At 43.4% G+C, this 25,247-nt stretch overlaps 1 protein-coding gene across 14 annotated transcripts in view; it reads left to right on the forward strand.

Moving 5' to 3' along the window:
- The window catches only part of LOC145358204 (uncharacterized), a 131,843-nt gene that overhangs the window by 15,778 nt on the left and 90,818 nt on the right, over window positions 1–25,247 (forward strand). For all 14 annotated transcript variants that reach the window (XR_013889455.1, XM_080212002.1, XM_080212001.1 and 11 more), the window contains one exon: window positions 6,325–6,396. Coding sequence is in view for 13 of the 14 variants with exons in the window: in XM_080212002.1 (XP_080068128.1) it covers window positions 6,325–6,396 (72 nt within the window). In the remaining variant the exon portion in view is untranslated. The remainder of the gene's footprint in view (window positions 1–6,324; window positions 6,397–25,247) is intronic.

Genomic DNA, 25,247 nt, shown 5'->3' on the forward strand with positions numbered 1-25,247 from the left:
CCAGGTTTTAGTCCAACCGATTTATTTGATAGTAAACTCACTAGCTTTCGAGGGGTTTCCCTCTTCTTCAGGTGAATGGAGAGTTCTGGCCTCAGACAGAGCATATAAAGCACAGACAGTTTACAGATTACTGAGTAGAATGCGAATCTTTACACCTAACCTGCTGTTCAAGTCCTAAAGTGGCTGACAATGTGTGTGGAAGGAGCACTGATCACAGGTTAAAGAGATGTGTATTGTCTCCAGACAGTACAGTGAGTGAGGTTTTGCAAACCCAGGCAAGTCGCGGGGGTTACAGATAGTGCGACATGAACCCAAGATCCCTGTTGAGACCGTCCTCATGTGTGTGGAACTTGGCTGTCAGTCTCTGCTCAGCGACTCTGCGCTGTCGTGTGTCGTGAAGGCCGCCTTGGAGAATGCTTACCCGAAGGTCAGAGGCTGAATGCCCATGACCACTGAAGTGTTCGCCAACAGGAAGGGAACAGTCTTGCCTGGTGATTGTTGAGCGATGTTCATTCATCCGTTGTTGTAGCATCTGCATGGTCTCCCCAATGTACCACGCTTCGGGACATCCTTTCTTGCAACGTATCAGGTAGACAATGTTGGCCGAGTTGCAAGAGTATTTACCGTGTACCTGGTGGATGGTACCTGGTGAGGGCCAACATGTATTGCCAATCCCTAATCACCTTGAAATGAGTGGCATTTTAAGAGTCAACTACGTTGATGGGCCTGGAGTTACATGTAGGCCAGACCAGGTTAAATGAGGAAGGTGGGCTTGGCAAAGTTATAGATGTGTTAGAACATTTTAAAAGTGCCCTATGGAGATTTTTTGGACACTCTGTATCCAATTTTATTTCAAAAGAAGAGATATGCTGAATATTGACGAGAAATCAAATTTAAGGAAAATGCCTCACTTTAACTGTGGATCTTGGCAATGTAGGATTGGCAATAAATGCTGGCCTTTCCTGCGATGTCCATATCTCATGACCAAATTAAAAAAGCTTTACACCCTTTCAGAGGCAATATCGAGTTAATCAGTCTTAGATAACCTTTGTGCCTTTGTCCCTCTAGGTAATGGTTCTGCTGTTCCCAATTAAACCACCTCATAGACATTTGTTTCTTATCCTACTACCATCTCATTTTGCCCCCACCATCATCCCTTTTATCATATAATCTTTCCTGCCTTCCACAATATCACAGATATTTCCTTTGTTTTTTTTTCCCTACTCCCACTTTTCCTGGCCTTTCATTTGCCTAAAAAACTTACTGGTGCATTTCTGATTTCTTCCATTTCTGATGAATGTCATCAATCTGAAATGTCAACCATTTCTCTCTCCACAGATACTGCTTGATAAGGAATTGTGTTTTTATTTCCAATTCCCAACCACTGTTGTATTTTGCCTTAGTAATTGTGGATCAGTTAAACCCAAATTCTGTCTGGCATAGTTATAAGTGGCAAGAAGTCTCACAACACTAGGTTAAAGTTCAACAGGTTTATTTGGTAGCAAAAGCCACTAGCTTTAGGAGCGCTGCCCCTTCATCAGGTAAGTGGAAGTTCTGTTCACAAACAGGTCATATAAAGACACAAACTCAATTAACAAAATAATGGTTGGAATGCAAGTCTTTACAGGTAATCAAGTCTTAAAGGTACAGACAATGTGAGTGGAGAGAGGGTTAAGCACAGGTTAAACAGATATGTATTGTCACCAGCTCAATCCACTCAGGTCAACCTATAACACAGACTACGCTGAGAGACTTTGCTGTTGCACCTCTCTCTCACTCCTCAAACACCTCATACACCAGCTCTACACAAACACTGCATCCTGGAAACCAAGATAGAGTCCATATTCTCAATTTGCACTCAGGACGCAGACCAGCTGCGAAACTCTGCTAAGCAGATGAGACAAAGGAACTACACCATCTACATGCACACCAAGAACAGGAAACTGGAGAAACACAACATCACCACCAGCAGCAACCAAGCCTCCCCTGGTACCACATTAGAAAACAGTACCACTGCAGGGAAGTCCATTGTCAACTTGTTGGAGTACGCACTTCAACTAGATGAAATCGAAGTTCTCAGCCAAGGGTTCAATTTCTGCCCCACCACCAAAATAGACCCCATCAGTCTCGCAGCAGACACAGAGGAATTCATCAGGCGAATGAGGCTGCAGGAGTTCTTCCACAAACCCTAAGAGACCAACAGCGAACACAGTGAGACTGCCAATGAACCAGAACAGCCGACAGAGATCTGCAGTGCAGCAACCGAAGAGGAAAGAGTCGAATTGGACTCCGGAAGGCTGTGTCTTCGACTTGGCATGTACGCTCAAGCTGTCAGGAGATGCGTCAACACCAAGATTCATCAGCCCCAAATATCACCCAAGCACAACGCAACGCCATCCACGCTCTCAAGACCAACCACACCATTGTCATCAAACCAGCAGACAAAGGAGGGGCCATCATCATACTAAACAAAATGGATTACTGCAAAGAAGTGTACCAATGAGTGAACAACGAGGAACAGTACAGACAGGTAACCGCAGATCCAAAGAACACTGTCAACTCAGCAGACTGATCAAGACCTTTGATCCGGACCTTCAGAGCACCTTCCATGCTCTCATCCCACATTCCCCAGGTTGGAGATCTGTGTCTCCCAAAGATACATAAGGCGAACACACCCGGCCGTTCCATCGTATCGGGTAGTGGGACTCTGTGCAAGAATCCCTCCTGCTACATCAAGGCATCCTGAAACCCCTTACACAAAGAACCCCCAGCTTTTGTCACGACACGACAGACTTCCTACAGAAACACAGCATGCGTGGAGCAGTTGAACCAGGAGCATTCCTCATCACAATGGATGTCAAGGCATTCTACACCAGCACCCCCCACGACGATGGCATTGCTGCAACTGCCTGAGTACTTAACACCGACAACTGCCAATCTCCAGCTGCAATTTTACAACTCATCCACTTCATCCTGGACCACAATGTCTTCACTTTCAACAACCAGATCTTCCATCTAGACACATGGAACAGCCAGGGGACCAAATTCACACTTCAGTATGCCAACATCTTCACGCACAGGTTTGAATAAGACCTCTTCACTGCACAGGACCTTCAACTGATGCTATACACCAGATTCATCAATGACATTTTCTTCCTTTGGACTCGTGGTGAACAATCACTGAAACAATTATATGATGACATTAACAAGTTCCATCCCACCATCAGACTCACCGTGAACTACTCTCTGGAATCGATTGCATTCTTGGACACATGCATCTCCATCAAGGACAGTCACCTCAGCATTTCACTGTACTGCAAGCCCACGGATAACCTTATGATGCACTACTTCTCCAGCTTCCACCCTAACCACGTTAAAGAAGCCATCCCCTATGGACAAGCCCTCTCTATGCAGAGGACCTGCTCAGATGAGGAGGATCGCAACAGACACCTCCAGGCGCTGAAAGATGCCTTCATAAGAACGGGAGATGGCGCTCGACTCATTGATCAACAGTTCCACACCAACCTCCTCAGAAGACAAACATGGGACACAGCGGACAGAGTACCCTTCGTCGTCCACTACTTCCCCGCAGCGGAAAAGCTACGACATCTTCTCCGGAGTCGTCTTCATGTCATTGAAGACGAAGCCATCCCCACACCCTCACTTCTTGACTTCAAATAACTGCACAACCTTAAACAGACTATTGTCCGCAGCAAACTACTCGGCCTTCAGGAGAACAATGACCACAACACTGCCACAGCAACCTCTGCAAGACATGCCGGTTCATCGACATGGATGCCATCATCTCGTATGAGAACACCATCTACCAGGTACGTACACTTGCAACTCGGCCAACGTTGTCTACCTGATGTGCTGCAGGAAAGGATGTCCTGAGCCATGGTATATAGGGGAGACCATGCTGACGCTATGACAATGGATGAATAAACACTGTTTGATAATCACCAGACAAGAGTGTTCTGTTCCCATTGAGGAACGCTTCAATGGTCATGGGCATTCAGCCTCTGATCTTCGGGTAAGCATTCTCCAAGACGGCCTTCATGATACACGACAATGCAGAGTCACTGAGCAGAGACTGATAGCCAAGAGCCTCATCCAGGATCTTGGGTTCATGTCACACTATCTGTAACCCCCATGACGTGCCTGTGCTTGCAAAATCTCACTAACCGTCCTGGCTGGAGACAATACACATCTCTTTAACCTGTGCTTAATCCTCTTTCCACTCACATTGTCTGTACCTTTAACACTTGATTATCTGTAAAGACTTGAATTCCAACCATTATTTTGTAAATTGAGTTTGTGTCTTTATATGCCCTGTCTGTGAATAGAGCTCCCACTTACCTGATGAAGGAGCAGCGCTCCAAAAGCTAGTGACTTATGCTACCAGATAAACCTGTTGGACTTCACCCTGGTGTTGTGAGACTTCTGTCTGTGTTCATCCCAGTCCAACACGGCATGGTAGCACAGTGGTTAGCACTGCTGCTTCACAGCTCCAGGGACCTGGGTTTGATTCCCAGCTCGGGTCACTGTCCGTGTGGAGTTTGCACGTTCTCCTCGTGTCTGCGTGGGTTTGCTCCGGTTTCCTCCCACAGTCCAAAGATGTGCGGGTTAGGTTGATTGGCCATGCTAAAATTGCCCCTTAGTGTCCTGGGATGTGTAGGTTAGAGGGATTAGTGGGTAAATGTATGGGGATAGGGCCTGGGTAGGATTGTGGTCGGTGCAGACTTGATGGGCTGAAGGGCCTGTTTCTGCACTGTAGGGTTCTATCTCCACATCATAGCTGTAGGTGAACACTTCACATATATGTAAAAGTTCCCTTCTAGACTAAGATGTGCATTACTTACGAAGTTTACTTTTCCTGTCAATTATTTCCAGATGAAGAATTTCTATGTCTTCATTGAATATGTATTTTGATCCATATAAACTGACCACCATGACTGCATAATTCAATTAAATTGCTCAAAATATCCCCACACCTGCCCCAGGCAATGGCCTAGTCGTTTTATTGCTGGACTATTAATTCAGAAACTCAGCTAATGTTCTGGGAATCCAGGTTTAAATCCCACCATGGCAAATGGTAGAAGTTAAATTTTATTTAAAAAATCTAGAATTAAGAATCTACTAATGATCATGAAACCGTTGTCAGTTGTAAGGAAAACTCATCTGGTTCACTAATGACCTTTAGGGAAGGAAATTTTCGGTCCTTACCTGTGATTCCAGAGCTGCAGTGATGTGGTCGACATTAACCTGCCCTCTGAACAAGGGCAGCTGAGGATGGCTGATGATTGCTGGCCAGCTGGTGTCGCCCAGGCCCCATGAATTAATTTTTTAAAAAGCATTGGAATGCGTCCAGAATACAGATTTGAAAAACTCAAAATATTAGCTCATTTCACAATAACATTGAATTTTTGTTATTGCTTGGTCTAAAGATTTATGTCTTTGATGCCAAACACAGGAATTTGGGAATGTTATAGCCCAGTCCCATGACCTCGCTCACTTTAAAATTGGAGCATGTAATGGAAACCCAAATTCCAGGGATGCGCTAATACCAGAAAAAGTTGATGTAGGAATACAGACATATAGTTTTATAATTCCACTTATAAATTCATGTGCATTTTAAAAATAGGGACCAAATTATATCTTTATGCTCTGGTCCAGTTATCTCCTGCCTGCTGCCTCCACCATATGAAAATTGCACTTGGTCTTCACTCCATCCCACAAAAAAGTTGGCTAGGATTGCACTTAAAGGAGATGTGTATTGATGCAAAGTAAAATTATCCAGGCCTAGAAATATTGTAAAACAATGGAATGTCAACTTTGTGTTCTGCATTTGCTACTGCGTCAGAAAATTGGTGAAAAGGGTTTGAATTATGGCATTCAGAGGCCCACAGGATAACTTTTTAGCATGTCAAAGAGGAGGTACTAGAGAGGGGAGTGGTGTGAGACGCACGCCCAAGTGCAGATGAGAAGCATGTTCGCCAGCCTGATACAACTGCCACTGTACTCTGTCCATTTCCTCTAAATGGATGATTGCCAATACTCATATAAATTGGCTTTACCTGAACATTGTGTTGAGTACAGAGCAAACGTTTGTCCAGAAAATAATTTTAAAGAAAAAGGTGTGTGTATGTTAATTTACTCATCATGTACGATAAGATAAAAAATCTAGTACTTGGCAAAAGACTATTCTTTTGAAGTTGCAACAAGTAGTAAGACGCGTTGAGCATCTCTTTGACTGAAGATGAGATTTTTTTCTAGAATGTATGTCATTAAAATGAAAACGAAGTAAAACTATTTATTTTACAGAATGTCACATCCTTACATCAACCAGTTCATTTCAGCAGCCCACTGAGAAGAATGATGTACAACAGATCTCTGGTAAATATCTAAATTATTTTGAGAAAATAAAAACTTGTATTCATGTTTTACCTTTGAACCTCAGGACATACCATAGTAAGTTATAGACGATGAAACGGTTTATTGTAATGTATGGTATGCTTTCTAATGAACTCTAGTAATAAAATCTCATCAAAATCTATGGCTTGGGATCAGTGACAAAACAAGACTGCTTATGTTGACCTTGAAGTAATGACATTATTAGATTAAACAATCTTGATGACTACAATTTCACCTCGGGAACTATTGCCATGGCACTACAGCTTGTGAGTGTTGTGCCCTGTACTGGGGATTCCCCGCATTAAGCTGGAATGATGTTATCACATTGTCCAAGCAGCCTTTAAGGTTAAAAGATTTTTGGGTGGCACAATGGTTAACACTATTGCCTCACAATGCTAGGGACCTGGGTTTGATTCTGGACTTGGGTGACTGTGTGGATCTTGTGTCTGCGTGGGTTTCCTCTGCTTACTCTGGTTTCCTCCCACAGTCCAAAGATGTGCAGGTGAGGTTGATTGGCCATGCTAAATCCCCCCTTAGTGTCCCAAGATGCATAGGTTAGATGGATTAGCCATGGTAAATGTGTGGGATTAGGTGAGGAGAGGGCCTGGCTGGGTAAGGTATTCTGTCAGAGAGTCGGTGTGGACTCAATGGGCCGAATGGCCTCCTTCTGCACTATAGGGATTTTACGATTCTATTTTATGATTTTTATCAACAGGAAGGTGAAAGCAGTAAAATAAAATCTGTTTTCTTTTTAAAAAGAACAATTTACGGATTGAGATGCACGTTGTGGGTGAAGATAGAGCTTAAAATATTCTAAAACTCTTTATAGAAGAAAAAGTAGCTTAAAAGTCAGATAAGAAATTACCTGTTAAAAACCTGTTTAAATAAGTTTAAAGCACTTTCGTAGTAAGAACTTACCTTGTAGAACTGTTTAACTCATTTAAAAGCATTTTTGCGGGCTTTTTGTATTTACTGCTTTAAGAATTCTAAGGGAGTGGATAGCAGGGATTTGTGGGTGAGCGGGCTTTAAAACAGCGCCAGGTTTAAAAGAAGGCCTGGTGTACACAGCGGGCAGCATCGGAGCGGGCAGCGGAGTGAGAGGGAAGGAGAGTGAGCTATTAGGGCTTAGGATCAAAGGGCTGGTGAGAAAAAGGGCCAGGTAAGTTCGTGTGGAAATTTTCAATACTACTACAGTGAATAATGGAGGGGCATGTGATGTGCTGTTTCTGTATGATGTGGGAGCTGGTGGACCCCAGGGTCCTTCCCAGTGAACATGTCTGCAGTAAGTGCAGGTTGCTGGAGGAGCTCCAGCTCAAGATAGATGAGCTGGCCTCTGAGCTTCAGACACTGAGGCTCATCGGGGGAGAGAGGGTGCCATTGTCAATGGGGAGCAAGAGACATCCCCCCCCCCCCCCCCCCCCCAGACCGGCTAACTCTAAGGGTCAGGAACAAGAGGGGACCGCTGAGAGGAGGAAGGAGGGTGGGGACCAGAGGCCTCAGCCTCTCAATCTGCATAAAAGGTTTGCGATTCTTGCTTCCAGTGTGGACGAGAACGAGGGAGGTGAGGTTGGTGAGCAAACTGCACACAGTACAGTGATGCAGACGCAGGATATAGGCAAAGAGAAGGTGATGAGGAATGTAGTCGTAATTGGGGACAGTGGGGTTAAGGGTATTGACACTGTCCTTTGTCACAATGACAAAGTGCACAGAAGGGTGTGTTGTCTGCCTGGTGCTCGGGTCCAGGATGTCACATCTGGGCTGCAGAGGAACCTGGAGTGGGAGGGTGAGAATCCGGTCGTTGTAGTACATGTGGGTGCCAACGACGTAGGCAAAATGCAAACTGAGGATCTGGGGAGGGAGTATGAAAAGCTGGGAATGAAATTAAAAAGGAGAACCGACAAGGTGGTTATCTCTGGACTACTGCCTGAACCGAGTGCAGACGGGCGTAAGGTTGATAAGGTTAAGGAAGTGAATGGGTGGCTCAGGGATTGGTGTGGGAGGAATGGGTTTGAATTTATGGGGCATTGGCATCAGTATTGGGGTAGGTCGGACCTGTTCGGGTGGGATGGGGTTGGTCTGAACCGTGCTGGGACCAGAGTCCTGGCGAATCGTGTAAATAGGACTGTAGGTAGGGCTTTAAACTAATTAAGGGGGGGAGGGTGCGAGGGTAGGTGACATTACGGGGTCTAAAGTTAAGGAGAGGGTACAGGTAAGGGTAGAGGCCGAGGATGTCCCAATAATAAAGGGAGTAGGGGGCGTGAGTATGGTTGGTGGCGTTCTAGCAAATAGGGTCCAGGTGAAGGCTGGGATGAAGGCACTTTAAACGCACAAAGCATTCGGAATAAAGTGGATGAGCTGGTGGCGCAGATCAGCACAAATGGATATGATCTGGTGGCCATTACAGAGACGTGGCTGCAAGGTGACAGGGACTGGGAGCTGAATGTCCAGGGGTATCAAGTGTTTAGGAAGGATAGGAGGGAGGAAAAAGTGGGGGGGGGGTGCGTAGCTCTGCTGATTAAGGATAGCATCAGGGTGGTAGCAAGGGATGATATAGGAACCAAAGAGCAGAAAGTGGAATCGTTGTGGGTGGAGATTAGGAACAGCAAAGGGAGGAAGACGCTGGTGGGTGTCGTCTATAGGCCCCCAAATAATGATCTGGAGGTGGGGCGGGCTGTTAACGCGCAAATAAGTGCGGCGTGCAGGAATGGAACGGCGATAATTATAAAGAACAAAGAACAACCCAGCACGGGAAACAGGCCCTTCGGCCCAACAAGCCCGCGCTGCCGCATCACCCTACACCTATTCTACCCTGCGTGTCTACGAATAGAACCCCTGACTTAGCCAGATTCAGGGGAGAATAGTGTCAATTTGGTAAAACCAATCAGCCTAAGAGCACATCTTTGGGGTGTGGGAGGAAACCGGAGCGCCCGGAGGAAACCCACGCATCCACAGGGAGAATGCACAAACTCCCACAGACACAGGCCCAAATCCATGTATCTGCGCAGCTAGCAGTGCTCGTCACCGAGCTGTTGCGGCGCCCGTCTACCGGTCCAGGATCAAGCACACACACCGACATGACGTACTAGGCCACTCCCGGAACCTCCAAGAGTAGCCCACGCATGACCCACCGTGTGCATGCCCGTCGTTTGACAACGAGGTGGACCTCCACCTGCGGAATAAAAGACAAAAACGTTAATCACAAGCCTGCCTTTCTGGTGTCTCCCGAGGTTCTAACCCTTATTTAATAACCCCTACCATAACCCTCCATCCTCGTTTCACTCATGCACCTATCTAACTGAACCTTAAACGAGTCCAACGTTCCCGCCTCCACCACCCTACTATGGGGGATTTCAATCTACATATGGATTGGTCGACCCATGTTGGATGCGGTGGGCTCGAGGAGGAGTTCTTGGAATGCTGCCAGGATAGTTTCCTTGAACAGTGTGTGCTGGAGCCGACGAGGAAGCGAGCTATCTTGGATCTGGTGTTATGTAACGAGGTGGGTAGAATTAGGGACCTTGAGGTGAAGGATCCTCTTGGGGAGAGTGATCATTGTATGGGGGAGTTTCTGGTGCAGATGGAGGAGGAGAAAGTGGGTTCCCGGACACGCGTCCTTTGTTTGAACAGAGGGGAGTACGGAAGGATGAGAGAAGAATTGGCGAATATTGACTGGGGGAGCGCGTTGGAAGGTAGGTCTGCTGAGGAGCAGTGGAGGATCTTTAAGGAGATCTTTCTTGGTGCTCAGCAGAAATTTATTCCGATGGTTAAAAAGGACCGAAGGAGGAGAGGTAATAAGCCGTGGATAACGAAGGAGGTGAAGGAAAGTGTTAAATTAAAAGCAGAGGCGTTTAGAGTAGCTAAGATAGTGGGCGAGAAGAGGATTGGGAGAGGTTTAAAAGTCAACAAAGATTGACAAAGAAGTTGATAAAGAAGGGTAGGAGAAACTATGAAGCTGGGCTAGCGCTTAATATAAAAAAGGATAGCAAGAGTTTTTATAAATATATAAAAAGGAAGAGGCTGGCTAGGGTGAACGTTGGACCCTTAGAGGATGAGAGGGGGGACTTAGTGGTAGGGGATGGGGAAATGGCTGAGGCCTTGAATAACTTTTTTGTTTCGGTCTTCACGGAGGAGGACGTGAATAATTTGCCGGGTGTTAGCGATGGAAAGATGGTAGGACAGGAGGGTCTCAATGACATTATTGTTACTAGAGAGGCGGTGCTCGACAGACTGGAGGGACTGATTGTGGACAAGTCCCCAGGACCGGATGGAATGCATCCAAGGGTTCTGAAAGAAATGGCGGAGGTGATAGTGGATGCCTTGGTGGTTATTTTCCAAACGTCGCTGGATTCCGGGGAAGTGCCGGAAGATTGGAAAACGGCTAATGTTACGCCGTTGTTTAAGAAGGGTGCCAGGCAAAAGGCAGGGAATTATAGGCCGGTTATAACGTCTGTTGTAGGTAAAATGTTAGAATCCGTCATCAAGGAGGAAATAGCGAGGCATCTTGAGGGGAATTGCTTGATAGAGCAGACGCAGCACGGTTTCGTTAAGGGGAAGTCGTGCCTGACAAATTTATTGGAGTTCTATGAGGATGTGTCTAGGGCGGTGGATAGAGGAGAGCTGGTGGATGTGGTCTTTCTTGATTTTCAGAAGGCGTTTGACAAGGTACCTCACAAGAGGTTATTGCAGAAGGTAAGGGGGCATGGAGTTGGGGTAGGGTGTTAGCGTGGATAGAGGATTGGCTGTCAAATAGGAGGCAGAGAGTGGGGGTCAATGGGTGCTATTCGGATTGGCGGTTGGTGACTAGTGGAGTGCCCCAGGGGTCGGTGCTGGGGCCTCAGCTATTTACCATTTATATAGATGATCTGGAGGAGGGAACCGAGCGTATGGTGTCGAAATTTGCTGATGACACCAAGATTGGTGGAACGGCAAATTGCGCGGAGGGTGTGGAGAGTCTGCAGAAGGATCTAGATAGGCTGGGCGAATGGGCCAGGAACTGGCAAATGGAATTTAATGTTGGCAAGTGCGAGGTGGTCCACTTTGGTAGGAATAATGGTAGGAAGGACTATTACTTACGTGGCGAAAAACTGCAGCAGGCAACGGTGCAGAGGGACCTCGGGGTCCTTGTGCATGAGTCGCAAAAACCCAGCCTGCAGGTGCAGCAGGTGGTCAGGAAGGCTAATGGGATGCTGGCCTTCATAGCGAGGGGGATTGAATATAAAAGTAGGGAGGTCTTGCTGCAGCTGTATAGGGCATTGGTGAGGCCGCAGCTGGAGTACTGTGTGCAGTTTTGGTCGCCGCACTTACGCAAGGATATTTTGGCCTTGGAGGGAGTGCAGAGGAGGTTTACTAGGCTGATGCCGGAGTTGAGGGGGTTGAGCTATGAGGAGAGGCTGAATAAACTAGGCTTGTACTCGTTAGAGTTTAGAAGAATGAGGGGAGATCTCATTGAGACGTATAAAATGATGAATGGGATGGATAGGATAGAGGTGGAGAGACTCTTCCCGCTCAGAAAGGACAGTAGGACTAGGGGGCACAGCCTCAAGATAAAGGGGGTGGCGGTTTCAAACAGAGTTGAGGAGGAACTTCTTCACTCAAAGGGTGGTGAATCTCTGGAATTCTCTGCCCGTTGAAGTGGTGGAGGCTGCCTCGCTAAATATTTTTAAGACGCGGGTTGATGGGTTTTTGATAAGCGAGGGGATTAAGGGTTATGGGGAGAGGGCGGGAATGTGGAACTGAGCTACGACAAATCAGCCATGATCTTATTGAATGGCGGGGCAGGCTCGAAGGGCTAGATGGCCTACTCCTGCTCCTATTTCTTGTGTTCTTATGTAAAATCTACAAATTAAGTACTTAACAGCAATGCATGATCATAAAACTCTCTAAGGCTTTTTCAGTTGCTCAAATCTTATTAAATCAGATCACCATTTAAAAAATAAGCTGACCTGATACAACAGTTTCCAACAGTGATGAAGGGAGTGGGAAAGTTGAAGTTCTCACTAATTTACTGCAGGGACAGGAGTCCACAGTGCAGTATGTGTCAGCACAGAGAGACAGACTACCAGTTTAGTATTTCTTTGCTAATCAATGCACGTCTGATATTGGTCAGTTTTGAGAAGGGCACGGACAGCAAACCTGGGCAGTTTACACTCAACAAATCCTACAAAATCTGGGCCGAAATTAAAAAGAAAATAATACAGTATAGACTTCTGTTAAAATTATCCATGTATTGTTTTACTTTGTGCTGTATATTTGAATAATTTTTGTTTTCTTTTACCCTGCTGACTTGTCCCTTTTTTAATAGTCATGATATCAGAACTTGCTTGACTTAAACAATTATTTCTGTGATGACAACTAAAATATCCCTTGGTCCAGTATAAACATAACTTAAAATTAGACTGAGGGATACTACAGTCATGATTCTGTACATTTTCATTAATATGCTTAAGAACTTTACAATAAAACATCCTCTACTGCCTACGAAGATGGAAAATATTTCCCAAGACAGAGCGAAGTCTCAATATAAATCTTGTTATGATGAAGTTATAGGAAGCTGTCCAATTATAGCAAAAAGATACTGGCATATTTCCATGTGCTTTGTGGGATTATTACTGTGAAATCAAATTGAGCCTTTTTAAATTATTTTGCAGGATATGGGCTTCCCTAGCTAGGACAGCATTTGTTGTCCTCCCCCTCAGTGTTAGAGTTAATCATTTAATTAAATTATTTTCAGTATGTTTAAATGAATTATAACATAAAACTTTAAAAAAACACATCAGATCAAGTGATCTTGGCAGTCTAGATCAGTACTTGCAAAACAGTCTCCAGTTATTGCAAACAATTTGTTGCCAAGTCAGCATCTCTGACATTCTGTTCACATGCAAATCAACATTGCTGTCAATTTTCCACAAACTCAAAACACTTATGTTACCCAAGCATTTGCCTGGTGAATGAGATCCTGTTGCAATGTTTGCATACTTATGTGTGTTATGCACACAGGATGTGCTCTGCTTTTAGTCAGAGCTTTTTGTTTTAGATTATCCCAAAGAACTTATACAAAGCAGGAAATTCAATTGTGCTTTACTAACCTAAGGCCCTACTCCTGTGCTCTTAAATGGTGTGGTTGGTTTCCCTGTGCACGTGCTCGCTGGCCATTAGAATATAGAAAGATGCAACAGCAGTATGAATATATAAAAACAAAATACTGCAGATGCTGGAAATCTGAAATAAGAACAGAAAATGCTGACTAAACTCAGCAGATCTGGCAGCACGTGTAGAGAGAGAAACAGAATTAATCTTTGGCTTCTCAGTAGAATTCAATAGGTGACCAGCGTGCCCTTGGACCTATTGAGACGTAAGTGGTTAAAGAATAGCCACGCAAGTGCTTCATCTCATTCCCGTCACTATTTTACCCACAGCAGAGAAGGCCCAGCCAAGCATGTAGCCTGGCAGCTTTTACTCTGTTTTTACTCTATAAACAGACCCACAGAAACAACTAATCTTGTGTTGATCCTGATGGTTTAATGGAGAAATGCACCATCAGGTGTTCCATTCAGCCACACAGAAATACATACATTACTTTTCAACCCTTGATTTGGGCAGTTTTAGCTGATCTTAGCCAAGGTAGTAAAGAGGACACCTTAAAACGTATCACCGGGAGTGAGGGGTCAAATGAAATCCTTGCAGTTGCCCCCTGAATGAAATACAAATACCCAGAGTTTACCTTTATCACTGAATCCTCACTCCCTCCACTCTTCTCTCTGGGGCTGGGGCTGTTGGGAGTACAGATCTGCTGGCCAGTCAGATTGGCTGGCAGCTGTGATGGGAAGGCAGAACATTCACTTTGGAGTCGTGACCATCACCAATTTTATCAGTCTGTTGCGGGGAGCAGAGTGTGTCTAGGTCTGTTTGTCTGCAGATACCAATGTCTGAATGTTAACTGAAAACAAACTCCCAAGAAATGGAACTAGTAGTTCAATTGACCTCAGCACCTGGATTATTTCCTTTTATCTGCATTGGTAGTAGATATTCAATAAACAGGTGGCTCCACCTGCTGTGAAAAGTGGAAGGAGAAGGAAAACTGAGCTACAGGGTACAGAAAAATATACTTTCTAAAATAGAAGTATTTTGGACGCAATGAAAGCAAATGAAAGGTCATTTGATAGAGGAGAACAATTAATTGAAAAAGATTTTTTAATGAACACGTTTAGAAGTTTGAAGAACTCGTGAATAAATTAATGATTGTTTAAATAGCAGCAAGTCAATTTTTACATTTAATTTATGATAGTTTATATCTTCATAAATAATCCTAAAAGTGTTGAATCTACCCTTTCCAAGTAATTCTTTAAAAATAATTTATGCCAGTTGTAAGCAACTTAATTTTAAGTCTTTTAAGGGAGCTGGGAGGCTTAAATTGAAGGAAATTTTACACTTCATTAAAGGAAAAGAGTTGGCTGTAACTAATGCAAGTTTAATGTATTCCTTCTTGTTTGAATGATTTATTCTAGTCATTAAAGTTCAAATTAAAATGCACCTTTCAAAGGGAAATGGAACCTGTTGGCCAAGATGGTGCCGTTAATTGCAGAACACTGTTACTTGGGGCATTCATCCTTGAAATATTTAAAACCTACAGCTTCCAAAGCTTCAAGTTGCATGAACAAATTCTTCAGGTTTGGCACAAATTATTCTGTAACACAGAACTTTATAAAAATTCCGCGGCTTCATAATAAGAACATAAGAACATGAGTAGGAGTAGGCCATCTAGCTCTTCGAGCCTGCCCCGCCATTCAGTAAGATCATGGCTGATCTGAAGTGGATCAGTTCCACTTTCCCACTCTCTCCCCTTAATTCCCTTGTCTATCAGAAACCTATCTACCGGTGACTTAAATATATTTAGTGAGGTAACCTCCACCACTTCAACGGGCAGAGAATTCCAGAGATTCACCACCCTTTGACTGAAGAAGTTCCTCCTCAATTCTGATCTAAACTGCCCCTGCCCCCCTTATTTTGAGGCTGTGTCCTCTAGTCCTGCTATCCTTTCTAAGTGGGAAGAATCTCTCTACCTCTACCCTTTCCATCCCCTTCATTATCTTATACGTCTCAATGAGATCCCCCCTTATCCTTCTAAACTCCAACGAGTACAGACCCAGACTACTTAGTCTCTCTTCATAGTCCAACTCCCTCATCCCCGGTATCAGCCTAGTGAACCTCCTCTGCACTCCCTCCAAGGTCAACATATCCTTCTGCAAGTGCGGCAACCAAAACTGCACGCAGTACTCCAGCTGCGGCCTCACCAGTACCCTGTACACTTGCAGCAAGACCTCCCTACTTTTATATTTATCCCCCTCGCTATAAAGGCCAACATTCCTTCTTGATCACCTGCTGCACCTGCAGCCTGGGTTTTTGCGAGTCATGCATAAGGACCCCCAGTTCCCTCTGCACCATAGCATGCTGCAGCTTTTCGCCTTTTAAATAATAATCCCTCCCACTATTATTTCTGCCAAAGTGGATAACCTCACACTTGCTAACATTATACTCCATCTGCCAGGTCCTTGCCCACTCGCTTAGCCTATCCAGACCCCTCTGCAGACTTCCCACACCCTCCACTCAATTTGCTTTTCCACTCATCTTTGTGTCATCAGCAAATTTCGTCACCCTACACTCAGCCCCCTCCTCCAGATCACCTATATAAATGGTAAACAGTTGAGGCCCCAGCACCGATCCCTGCGGCACTCCACTAGTCACCAACCGCCAACCAGAATAGCACCCTTTGATACCAACTCTCTGCTTCCTATTAGACAACCAATCCTCTATCCACACTAACACCTTACCCCCAACTCCGTGCACCCTAACCTTCTGTGCAACCTTTTATGAGGCACCTTATCAAACGCCTTTTGGAAATCTAAAAACACCACATCCACTGGTTCTCCTCTTTCTACCGCACTAGTCACATCCTCATAGAAATCCAATAAATTCGTCAAACACGACTTCCCCTTAACAAATTTGTGCTGTGTCTGCTCAATCAAACCATTCTTTTCTAGGTGCTTCGCTATTTCTTCTTTGATGACGGATTCTAGTGTTTTTCCAACTACAGATGTTAAACTAACCAGCCTATAATTCCCTGCCTTTTGTCTGCTACCTTTTTTAAACAGCGGCATAACATTAACCGTTTTCCAATCTTCTGGCACTTCCCCGGAATCCAGCGAATTTTGGTAAATAATTACTAAGGCATCCACTATCACCTCTGCCATTTCTTTCAGAACCCTGGGATGCATTCCATCCGGTCCTGGGGACTTGTCCATCTTCAGTCCCATTAGTCTATCAAGCACTACCTCTCTAGTGACAGTAATTGCATTCAGGCCCTCAACTCCTACCACCCTTCTATCTTTAAGATCCGGCAAACTATTTGTGTCCTCCTCCGTGAAGACCGACACGAGAAACTTATTTAAAGCCTCAGCCATTTCCTCATCTCTCACTGTTAAATCCCCCCTCTCGTCCTCTAAGGGTCCAACATTCACTCTAGCCAGGCTTCTCCTCTTTATATATTTGTAAAAACTTTTACTGTCCTTTTTTATATTTAGTGCTAGTTTAGCTTCATAGTCTATCTTTCCTTTCTTTATCACCTTCTTAGTCATTCTTTGTTGATTTTTAAATTTTTTCCAATCTTCTAATTGCCCACTACTTTTAGCCACTCTGAATGCATCAGCTTTTAATCTAATACTCTTTATTTCCTTAGATAACCATGGCTGGTTATCCCTTCTCCTACATTCCTTCTTTACCATCGGAATATATTTCTGCTGAGTACCGAAAAAGATCTCCTTAAAAATCCTCCACTGTTCCTCAGCCATCCTACCAACCAATCTGCATCCCCAATCTACACTCGCCAATTCTGCTCTCATCCTATCGTACTGCCCTCTGTTCAAACAGAGGACACAGGTTCAGGACCCTACTTTCTCATCCTCCATCTGCATCAAAAATTCAACCGTACTATGATTACTCGTCCCAAGAGGATCCCTCACAAGAAGATCCCTAATTCTACCTGCTTCGTTACACAACACCAGATCTAAGGTAGCTCGCTCCCTCGTAGGTTCCGTCACATACTGTTCAAAGAAACTATCCCGACAGCATTCCAAGAACTCTTCCTCAAGCCCACCGCGTCCGACTTGGGTCATCCAATCAATATGCAGATTAAAACCCCCGTAACTATCGCCGTTATTCATGTTCGTGAATGTTCCAGTTCTGGCATAGCGGTAGAAAGTAGCCATCAGGTTTGTTGCTCTCAATCATTCTTAGCCTGTATTTTCCCACCTGCCCCCTGCACTAAAGTTTGCCCTGATGGAAAGGTGGCATCACAAACACAAATCCCATCACTTTGTTTATGGATCATATTCTTTTGGTTGCTATTTTTGCTCTCACTAGAGGAAAATAAACACAGCCAATGTATAGGTTAGTAAAATTGATCCTTCTTGACTAGCCTGCCAAATCTCTACCCGAGCGTATGCATTCAGAGGACGCTTATTGCTCTGGGCATTGGATATTTAGAAATGATATCACTTGTAGTTGGTTTTCTGTTTACAGAAAATCTGAATGGAGATCAACAGGCCCAGACATGCACTACAGTTAAACAAAAGATACTGGTGAAAGAATCTGGTCCAACCCTGTGGTCAGGTATAGTGAGATACTGGTAAACAGTAGTTAGTACTGGCAAACATTTTTACATGCTGTCTTTGGAACAGATCCACATCTGCACTTCTGATGACTTAGTTTACCTTTAAGTCAAGCCCTAATTCTGGTTGACATTGAAAATTAGTGTCATTGTGAGGTAATTTCAGGATAAAACTGTCTGTTTTTATCAAGTAAATTTGCAGGGTAAATGCCCTCTGTTACAATTGAGGTTTAAGATTGTGTTGTTTAAAGACTGCTTTTAAATTTAGGGTAAAATGAAGGGGGAGAATCATGTGATCTGTTCTGAAGTCTGCCTGACTGCAAGCCAAGTGGTTTGATTGTTAAAGATTAAAAGGGGGCCTGGATTCTTTTACTGGGAACAAGGTGCGAGCAGAAGCAGATTTATACTTTGTGAGGCCCTGCACTCACCTTCTGCCCCCACATGATGACGCATTCCTCTTGATCCCGCCCACCCTTGCCCCATGGGACGTAAAGGCACAAGCTATAAAAGTAAACAAATTGATTGCTTCTTTAGTGCTTCTTAAATTGTAAAAACAATAATTGCTGAATTGAAATCCAAACTTACCTCATAAGAATGACATTAAAGATGTCAGTATTGAGATGTGTCTTGAGGCAAATAAACATGGAACTTCCCGATGAGCAATGAGATGGGAAAATCAGCCGATAACATCGCCGCAGGTAAGAATGAGCAATCCAGTGCAGGACCACATACTCCAATCAACATGGTGCACATGCTGCCATTCAGTGTATTTCAGAGTTGCATTCAGTTTCAAAAGTTAATTTCCCCTCACAAAATTAAATAAACTTTTGCTGTAAATTCACATGAGTGGAATGCTGAGTGGGTCCAAGTCCAATATCAGTGGTTCTGTCTGCAGGATTTCTTTCTTTGTTCTAGTACAGAATTCTTGAAGGCCAGTCTTGAAAGTGGTAGCTAGAACTATCAGTATGTGACCAGCTGAAGCCATTACGTCAGACCAGCAATGGTCCATTTTGAAAAACAGAATTTAAACAAAAGAATATGGAAGACGGACAGATTTCTAAGATTTTCTTGCTTCAGCCCTTGTTGGTATGGCAATTTAGATCATTTTTAGTACTTTTTCTTAACAGAATCAACAATTATATCATCATAGATAAAATCTTACAAAGGTGCACTTTCAACCATCAGTACTGCTGAACTTGTCAAATGTTCCTGACTCATCATACATTGCAAATAATTTTTAGTTCTTTTCAATACAGAAAAAGAACGTTCACTGGAAGCATTTGTGAAAGATATTATTCACAATATTTCGACATTTGGAAAGGTTACCTGCAAACCATCACTTACAAGTCTGTACAAATCAACTGGTGATCTCGAAGCACAGAGCTCATCATTATCGATGAGATTAATGACTTGTTTCACTTCATCTTCAAGAAGATTTGTGTCTATGTTTGCCAGGTAGAATTCACTTGATTTCTTATTGCAGTGGCTTTTATCATTTTAATTCAAACTTCTGCCAAAAAGCACATAAAATAAATCAGCAGTTTTCTTCAAAAATTCATTTCTACTCTTCAGTGCACATTTGCATCATTATTTTGTCACAAATAACGTTGACAGTCTCAACGATGATCTTCTCTTTCCCTTTTAAAGTGATTTCATTGCCTCTAGTTTCATTAAAAATAATTTCCTGCATGTTATATGCTTCTCACCATCAGAGGGAACTGCATTTTTGTTAATATTAGCTTCCACCGAGCTGTAGTCATTTTGAACTTCCATGACAAACCTTCTGACTAAGGCTAACAATTGTGCAGTATTCAGTAAAGTTGCATCAACATTTTGTAGTGATTTGCTGATGGCATTAATCCTTTGAAGTAAATGGTTCCACAAAAGAGTAGGAGCAGCAATATTGTACTTTCCAAACTTTTTTACTAAGGATTTTGTTTCAATTTTCACGCATCAGCAAAGTTCATTCTCAGAGTCAAAAGAACATCCACACGAGCGGACCACTTGCTGTCACAAATTCTTTTGACCACCAAATGTTTTCCATTTGCTTGCTCCAAGAGTGATCACAACACATTCCACCGATGTATAGAATTTGAAAAAAAGGCAGGTAGGTTTTGAATGAAGTCAAAAATATGTACAGCTCCTCACAGAATTTAGCTGCAGCGTTACAGATTAAATTCAAGGAATGACTAGAACATGGGATGAATAATGCACAGAGGCTTGCATTGTTCAGTCTTGTTTGTAGATCTGAATATTTTCCTGCCATATTTGCAGAATTTTTGAAGTTCTGCCCACAATAACTTTTGATGTTCAAACCTAAATTTGCAATAATTTCCAAAATGGTTGTTTCCAGACACTCAGAAGTGTGGGATTATAGCTGGACAAAACCAAGAAACCACTCTATGACATCACCTGGTCGCTTGTTTTAAAATGAATGTTAATTTGTCCACATGACTCACAATGGTGTTGAATCAATAATTATGGAATAATTTTTGGCATCTTTTACTTCATTGGTGAATTGGTTTCTGAGCCATTCTACCATTATAGTGATGAAGTCATTGCAGGTTTGATGCATTAAGAAGTTGATTTTCCCTGAGCCACAATATTCACAACTTTTCAATTGCTCTTTGAGAAGCTCATCAAATTCATTGAGGCACTCAGGGCAAGCTAAAAAATTATCTCCATGTCCTCTTAGAGATAGTTCCAAAGAAGACAGCAGTTTGACTGTGGGAACAAACATCTCAGCACTTTCCCCCAAAAAGCACACTCCTCTTTAAACTGAGCTATCAGTTCTTCCAGATAATTTATATCTTTGAATGAATGCATACATAGCTTTAATATGAGTCTTGGAAGTTTAATGAACTGAAATATCTCTTTCAACATTTCTCCAGTTAGAGTATCGGTCGATGAACTCTTGCTCCCTTTTACTAGGGTCAGGGAATAATTTGCAAAAATAACAATAGATTGCTTAGAAGTTTCTGAAAAAAAATTAACCAACTTCTAATTTCCACCATCCCATTTTTCTTCACCTTCAGAAAATGGGATTTATGAAAACTTTTAACCTGCTTTCGGCCTCCACCCCTTTTCTCAAATTTTCAATATTACCTATGTTTTATGATCTTTAGTATAAAATGTTCATCATAACAAGTGAATCAGATTTTGACTGTAAGGCAATGTCTTCAGGTAGGTTTTTTTTTTCTCTCACTTCAACAGAAGAATCAGCAGTTTCTTGTAGTTCCATTGCCATTTCATAGTCCACTTCTTGGTGAACTTTTCCAGGTGATATAGTAGTATCTCTGGAAATCGGCAAGTCTTAAGTCATCAGGTATTCTTGATGGATGAGAATAAATGTGCTGTTTGTTCACTGTTCCATACTTCAAACTTTTTAAATAAAATGACAAACATCCAGATTGATAGTGTTGCTTCATAATGCTGAAGAAACTTACTGTGATTATATTGAATTTTCTGAAAGAGCAGGCTTTTGCACGGTCAATCCTATGTTAGTTCAAGCTCTGCAACAATCAGATTCATCTGTTAACTATGAAGCTGTGACACTGGATTTTAAACAAACTCGCTGTACTTTTTTCCTGATCTTTCCTCCCTCAAAATCTCTCAAACGCAACCTGGTACTCATTCTCCCTCCCAACAAGTCTGCAACCCTTGTTACCCAGCCCCTTCCCTCGCACACACTCTCTTCTCTTCTCTCTCTCTTTCCTCCCCCCACGATCTCCCCACACACTTTTTCACACTCTTCCTCCCATCTCCCATCATCTCACAATCTCACCCAATCCTGCTTGCCTTGGGTCTTTAAGATAGCCTTCTGCTTCATTCATTGTCTCATTGTGCTGCCAACCGGTCAGCAGGGAGAAGAGCAAGTGAGGGGCGACTCAACCAGGGCTGAGGACAGCACGCCAGCCAGCAATAGCAAGGTGAGGCACAAAGTGTCAGGCGAAAGCCATAAGGTGAGTCAGGCATTTAGTGTCACCAGCCATCAAGCATCATGGGGAATAGCTATGGGGTGACTCCACCCAGCCAGTGCAAGGACAAGCCAGCCAGCAACAGCAAGGTGCTGGCCTGTCCTTGCGCTGGCTGGGTGGAGTCGCCCCATGCCTACTCCCCATGATGCTTGATGGCTGGTGACACTAAATGCCTGACTCACGTTATGGCTTTCGCCTGACACTTTGTGCCTCACCTTGCTATTGCTGGCTGGCGTGCTGTCCTCAGCCCTGGTTGAGTCGCCCCTCACTTGCTCTTCTCCCTGCTGACCGGTTGGCTCACTTTGGCTCATGGCTTTCACCCAGTGCCTCGCTGTTGTTGGCTGACCTGCCCTCCTCTGTCCTGGCTAGGTTGAGTCATGCTTTGCTTGCTCCCCTCACTGCACAGCAGCTGCTGACTGGATGGCTCACCTTGGCCGTGGCTTTCGCCCGGCGCCTTGCCTTGCTGTAGCTATTTGGCCTGCCCTTAGCCCTGGGTCAAGAAACTTGCTGGCTGTGCTTTTTTTTAGCAAAAATGAAACATAGGACTTTCTGCTTCTGTGTCTCTTCCTCCTCCGTAGTTCCCTAGTCATCTCTTGTTCCTTCCATGGGCACCTCCACATTTGGACCAGTTGGTTTTCTGCCTCAAAGCTACTCGACCAGTCAGAGTCTGATGTTGTTCTGCATTGCCTACAGCAAATGCAAAGTTATCGGACTGTGATTGGTGGCTGACGTGCGCCCCATTCCAATCCTCAGATTGGTCAGGGCCTTCTGCCTAGGGGTGGTGTGTTTCACTGTAAATCTGTCTCTGGGTATGAGATGTTTACATTTTGGGGTATTGGCAGGAGCCTTTGTGCTAACTGCAAGCCTCTAAACTCCCAGAAAATAGGGTGGAGAATGTAAATAGTTGTACTTTAAATTGGCTATTTAATTCCAAGATAAAAGAGAATTGAACTTTTAAAGATAACTGGTCAGTATTTCTACCTGGACATAAAGCCCGTGAGATTCAGATTGCCATTGAAATGGGCTTTAGGGGTGAAGAAACTTTTCGATATCCCTGCAATCTCTTGGGCGTAGTTAGTCCGTCAGGGTTCGAGGCAGAGAGAGAGCGTGGCTTTGGGCCAGCGGTGTCTGTGATTTACCATGTTGGGACGGGTTGGAAGTTCACTCTCTGATTTGAAAAAAACAAATTTGTGAGGTGTTAAAATGAAGCTGGAAGGTTCATCTAGATTGTGTTAGAGGAAGAACTCCACAAATACACTCTGATAATGAGTTTTGGGGTTAGCAGTTACAGGCTAAAAGGAAAAGAACAGAAGTAAATTCACGAGAGCTAAGGGTCATTTGGACTCATTCTGGGAGAATTGAATGTCTTCTTAAAGGACTGTATAAGAAATACCTGATGTGATATTTCCTTTGGTGGTTTTCTTCTGTAGAATAAATTACATGTGTTCTGTATAATAAATTATAACTTGCCTACAGAGGTAATGTTTAGTCAATAGAGTCTAAACTTTTATTATAGTAAATATCTAAAACGCGAAAGCTTGCTGTGTCATTCTTCCAGCTATTGACTGGAAGATCAAATTATTTTTAAAAGGTTAATGATCGCCACAGAAAATGTAATACCCGACACACTTCAGAAGAAATTTTGCAAAGTAATCCTGCCTGCCAAAAGTTATCTGATTCATTTGATACAAGCATTGCACTTTCATTTATCTTAACCATTTCAAATGTAAGTATCTCCCTTGTTGAATCTCGTCAAACTAATTCAGCAATAGTGGAATGATACACGTGGGTTGGTTGAACTGTAAAAAGTCACTTCAAACTCTTGAACGTAATTCTAACAAACGTTTGCAAGGGCAAATTTCAAGCATTCATATTTAAAACAAATGAAGAGGGCACACAGCAGAACACAAGCCTCTGCTGTGCTATGTTAACTCCCAAGATCTTACTTGAGGTTTTTCTCTCACTGGTTGATCTGTAACCAAAGCTGAAGGAAGAAATAGTTTTTTTAAGATCTTCCATCTCACTGAGTCTGCTTTAGGCCACTTCACATTCAACAACCTGCTCTGAAAACTCTGCTGACATTTTGACAGCTGTTGCTAATTCCATCAGAGCAGCTGGGACAACATTCTGAAAAAGTTTATTCCCTCCATCTCCCAGTTTTAATGAGTCCTTAATAATGAATCCATGGCAACAAGATCACGGCTTTAGGTGAGGCAGGCATCATGATCAATGCAGGTGTAAAGAGTCATATGACCTGTTCCTGTGTTGTACGTTCCTTTGTTCTTTATTAAAAAGATTTCAGGATCTGGATCTGATTTTCCCCCTTAACATAACCTATGCCAAATTTTACATTACACTGAACTCTCCCTAGAGATGCAGTCTTGATTTAAAGACTAAAGTTTTTCCTGGCTCTAACGAGATCCCTTCACCCTGCTTTACCAAGATGAATCTTCCAAAGTCAATGAAGTCCCCTTTACTCAACTCTTTTAACATGATCAGATGGATTTCCCATTGCACGATTATTCTATGGTCTTTTATTCCTCAAAATCCTTGTTTCCTTGAACATGGGTTGCATTATCACCAGTCCTCCCCTTGGTGATTAACCCAAAAGCACTCCTTTTCTCAGCCTGGCATAGCAGCTTCTGCTGGTGATTCTTCTTCCTGAGAACGCTCCACCTGACTGCCCCTGAGAATCTGTAAGTCTGCAACCAGCAAGAATAACTGCCTTCACTTTTGCACCAGATTTTCTGGCTTGATCTGGACCCTTGCCTTCACAGCAATAAGATCATGTGGGCCTGTTGCTGGGCAGATTTGAGTACAACATCAAACCTTGCCCCTTTCCAGGGTATTTTGTTTTACCCTAAATTAAAAGAGACAGTAAAGCATAAGTTTTTTTATTTAGTGGTCATAACTGCACACTTCTGCACCACGAAGGATCACAAGATGTATCAAAAGCAGATATCAAAATGGATTGCAGTAGAAAGTTTCTAATGGATAGATCAGCATTGGAGGATGTGGGCAATCACTGATCTGCCATTGTTTTTTCACATCAGTATAGTTGATGAGATTATATTTGCTTGGTTGGATTGGAGTAACTAATTGTTCCCCATTGAGGAATCAATTAGTCAGATATTTGGAGATCAGATCAAGGACGTTTCTTCTCTGCATAACTCGTTTACTGATTAAACTGGCTG

This window comes from Carcharhinus amblyrhynchos, chromosome 25, assembly GCF_965287045.1.
Source record: "Carcharhinus amblyrhynchos chromosome 25, sCarAmb.v2.hapA, whole genome shotgun sequence".
Taxonomy (NCBI): Eukaryota; Metazoa; Chordata; class Chondrichthyes; order Carcharhiniformes; family Carcharhinidae; genus Carcharhinus; species Carcharhinus amblyrhynchos.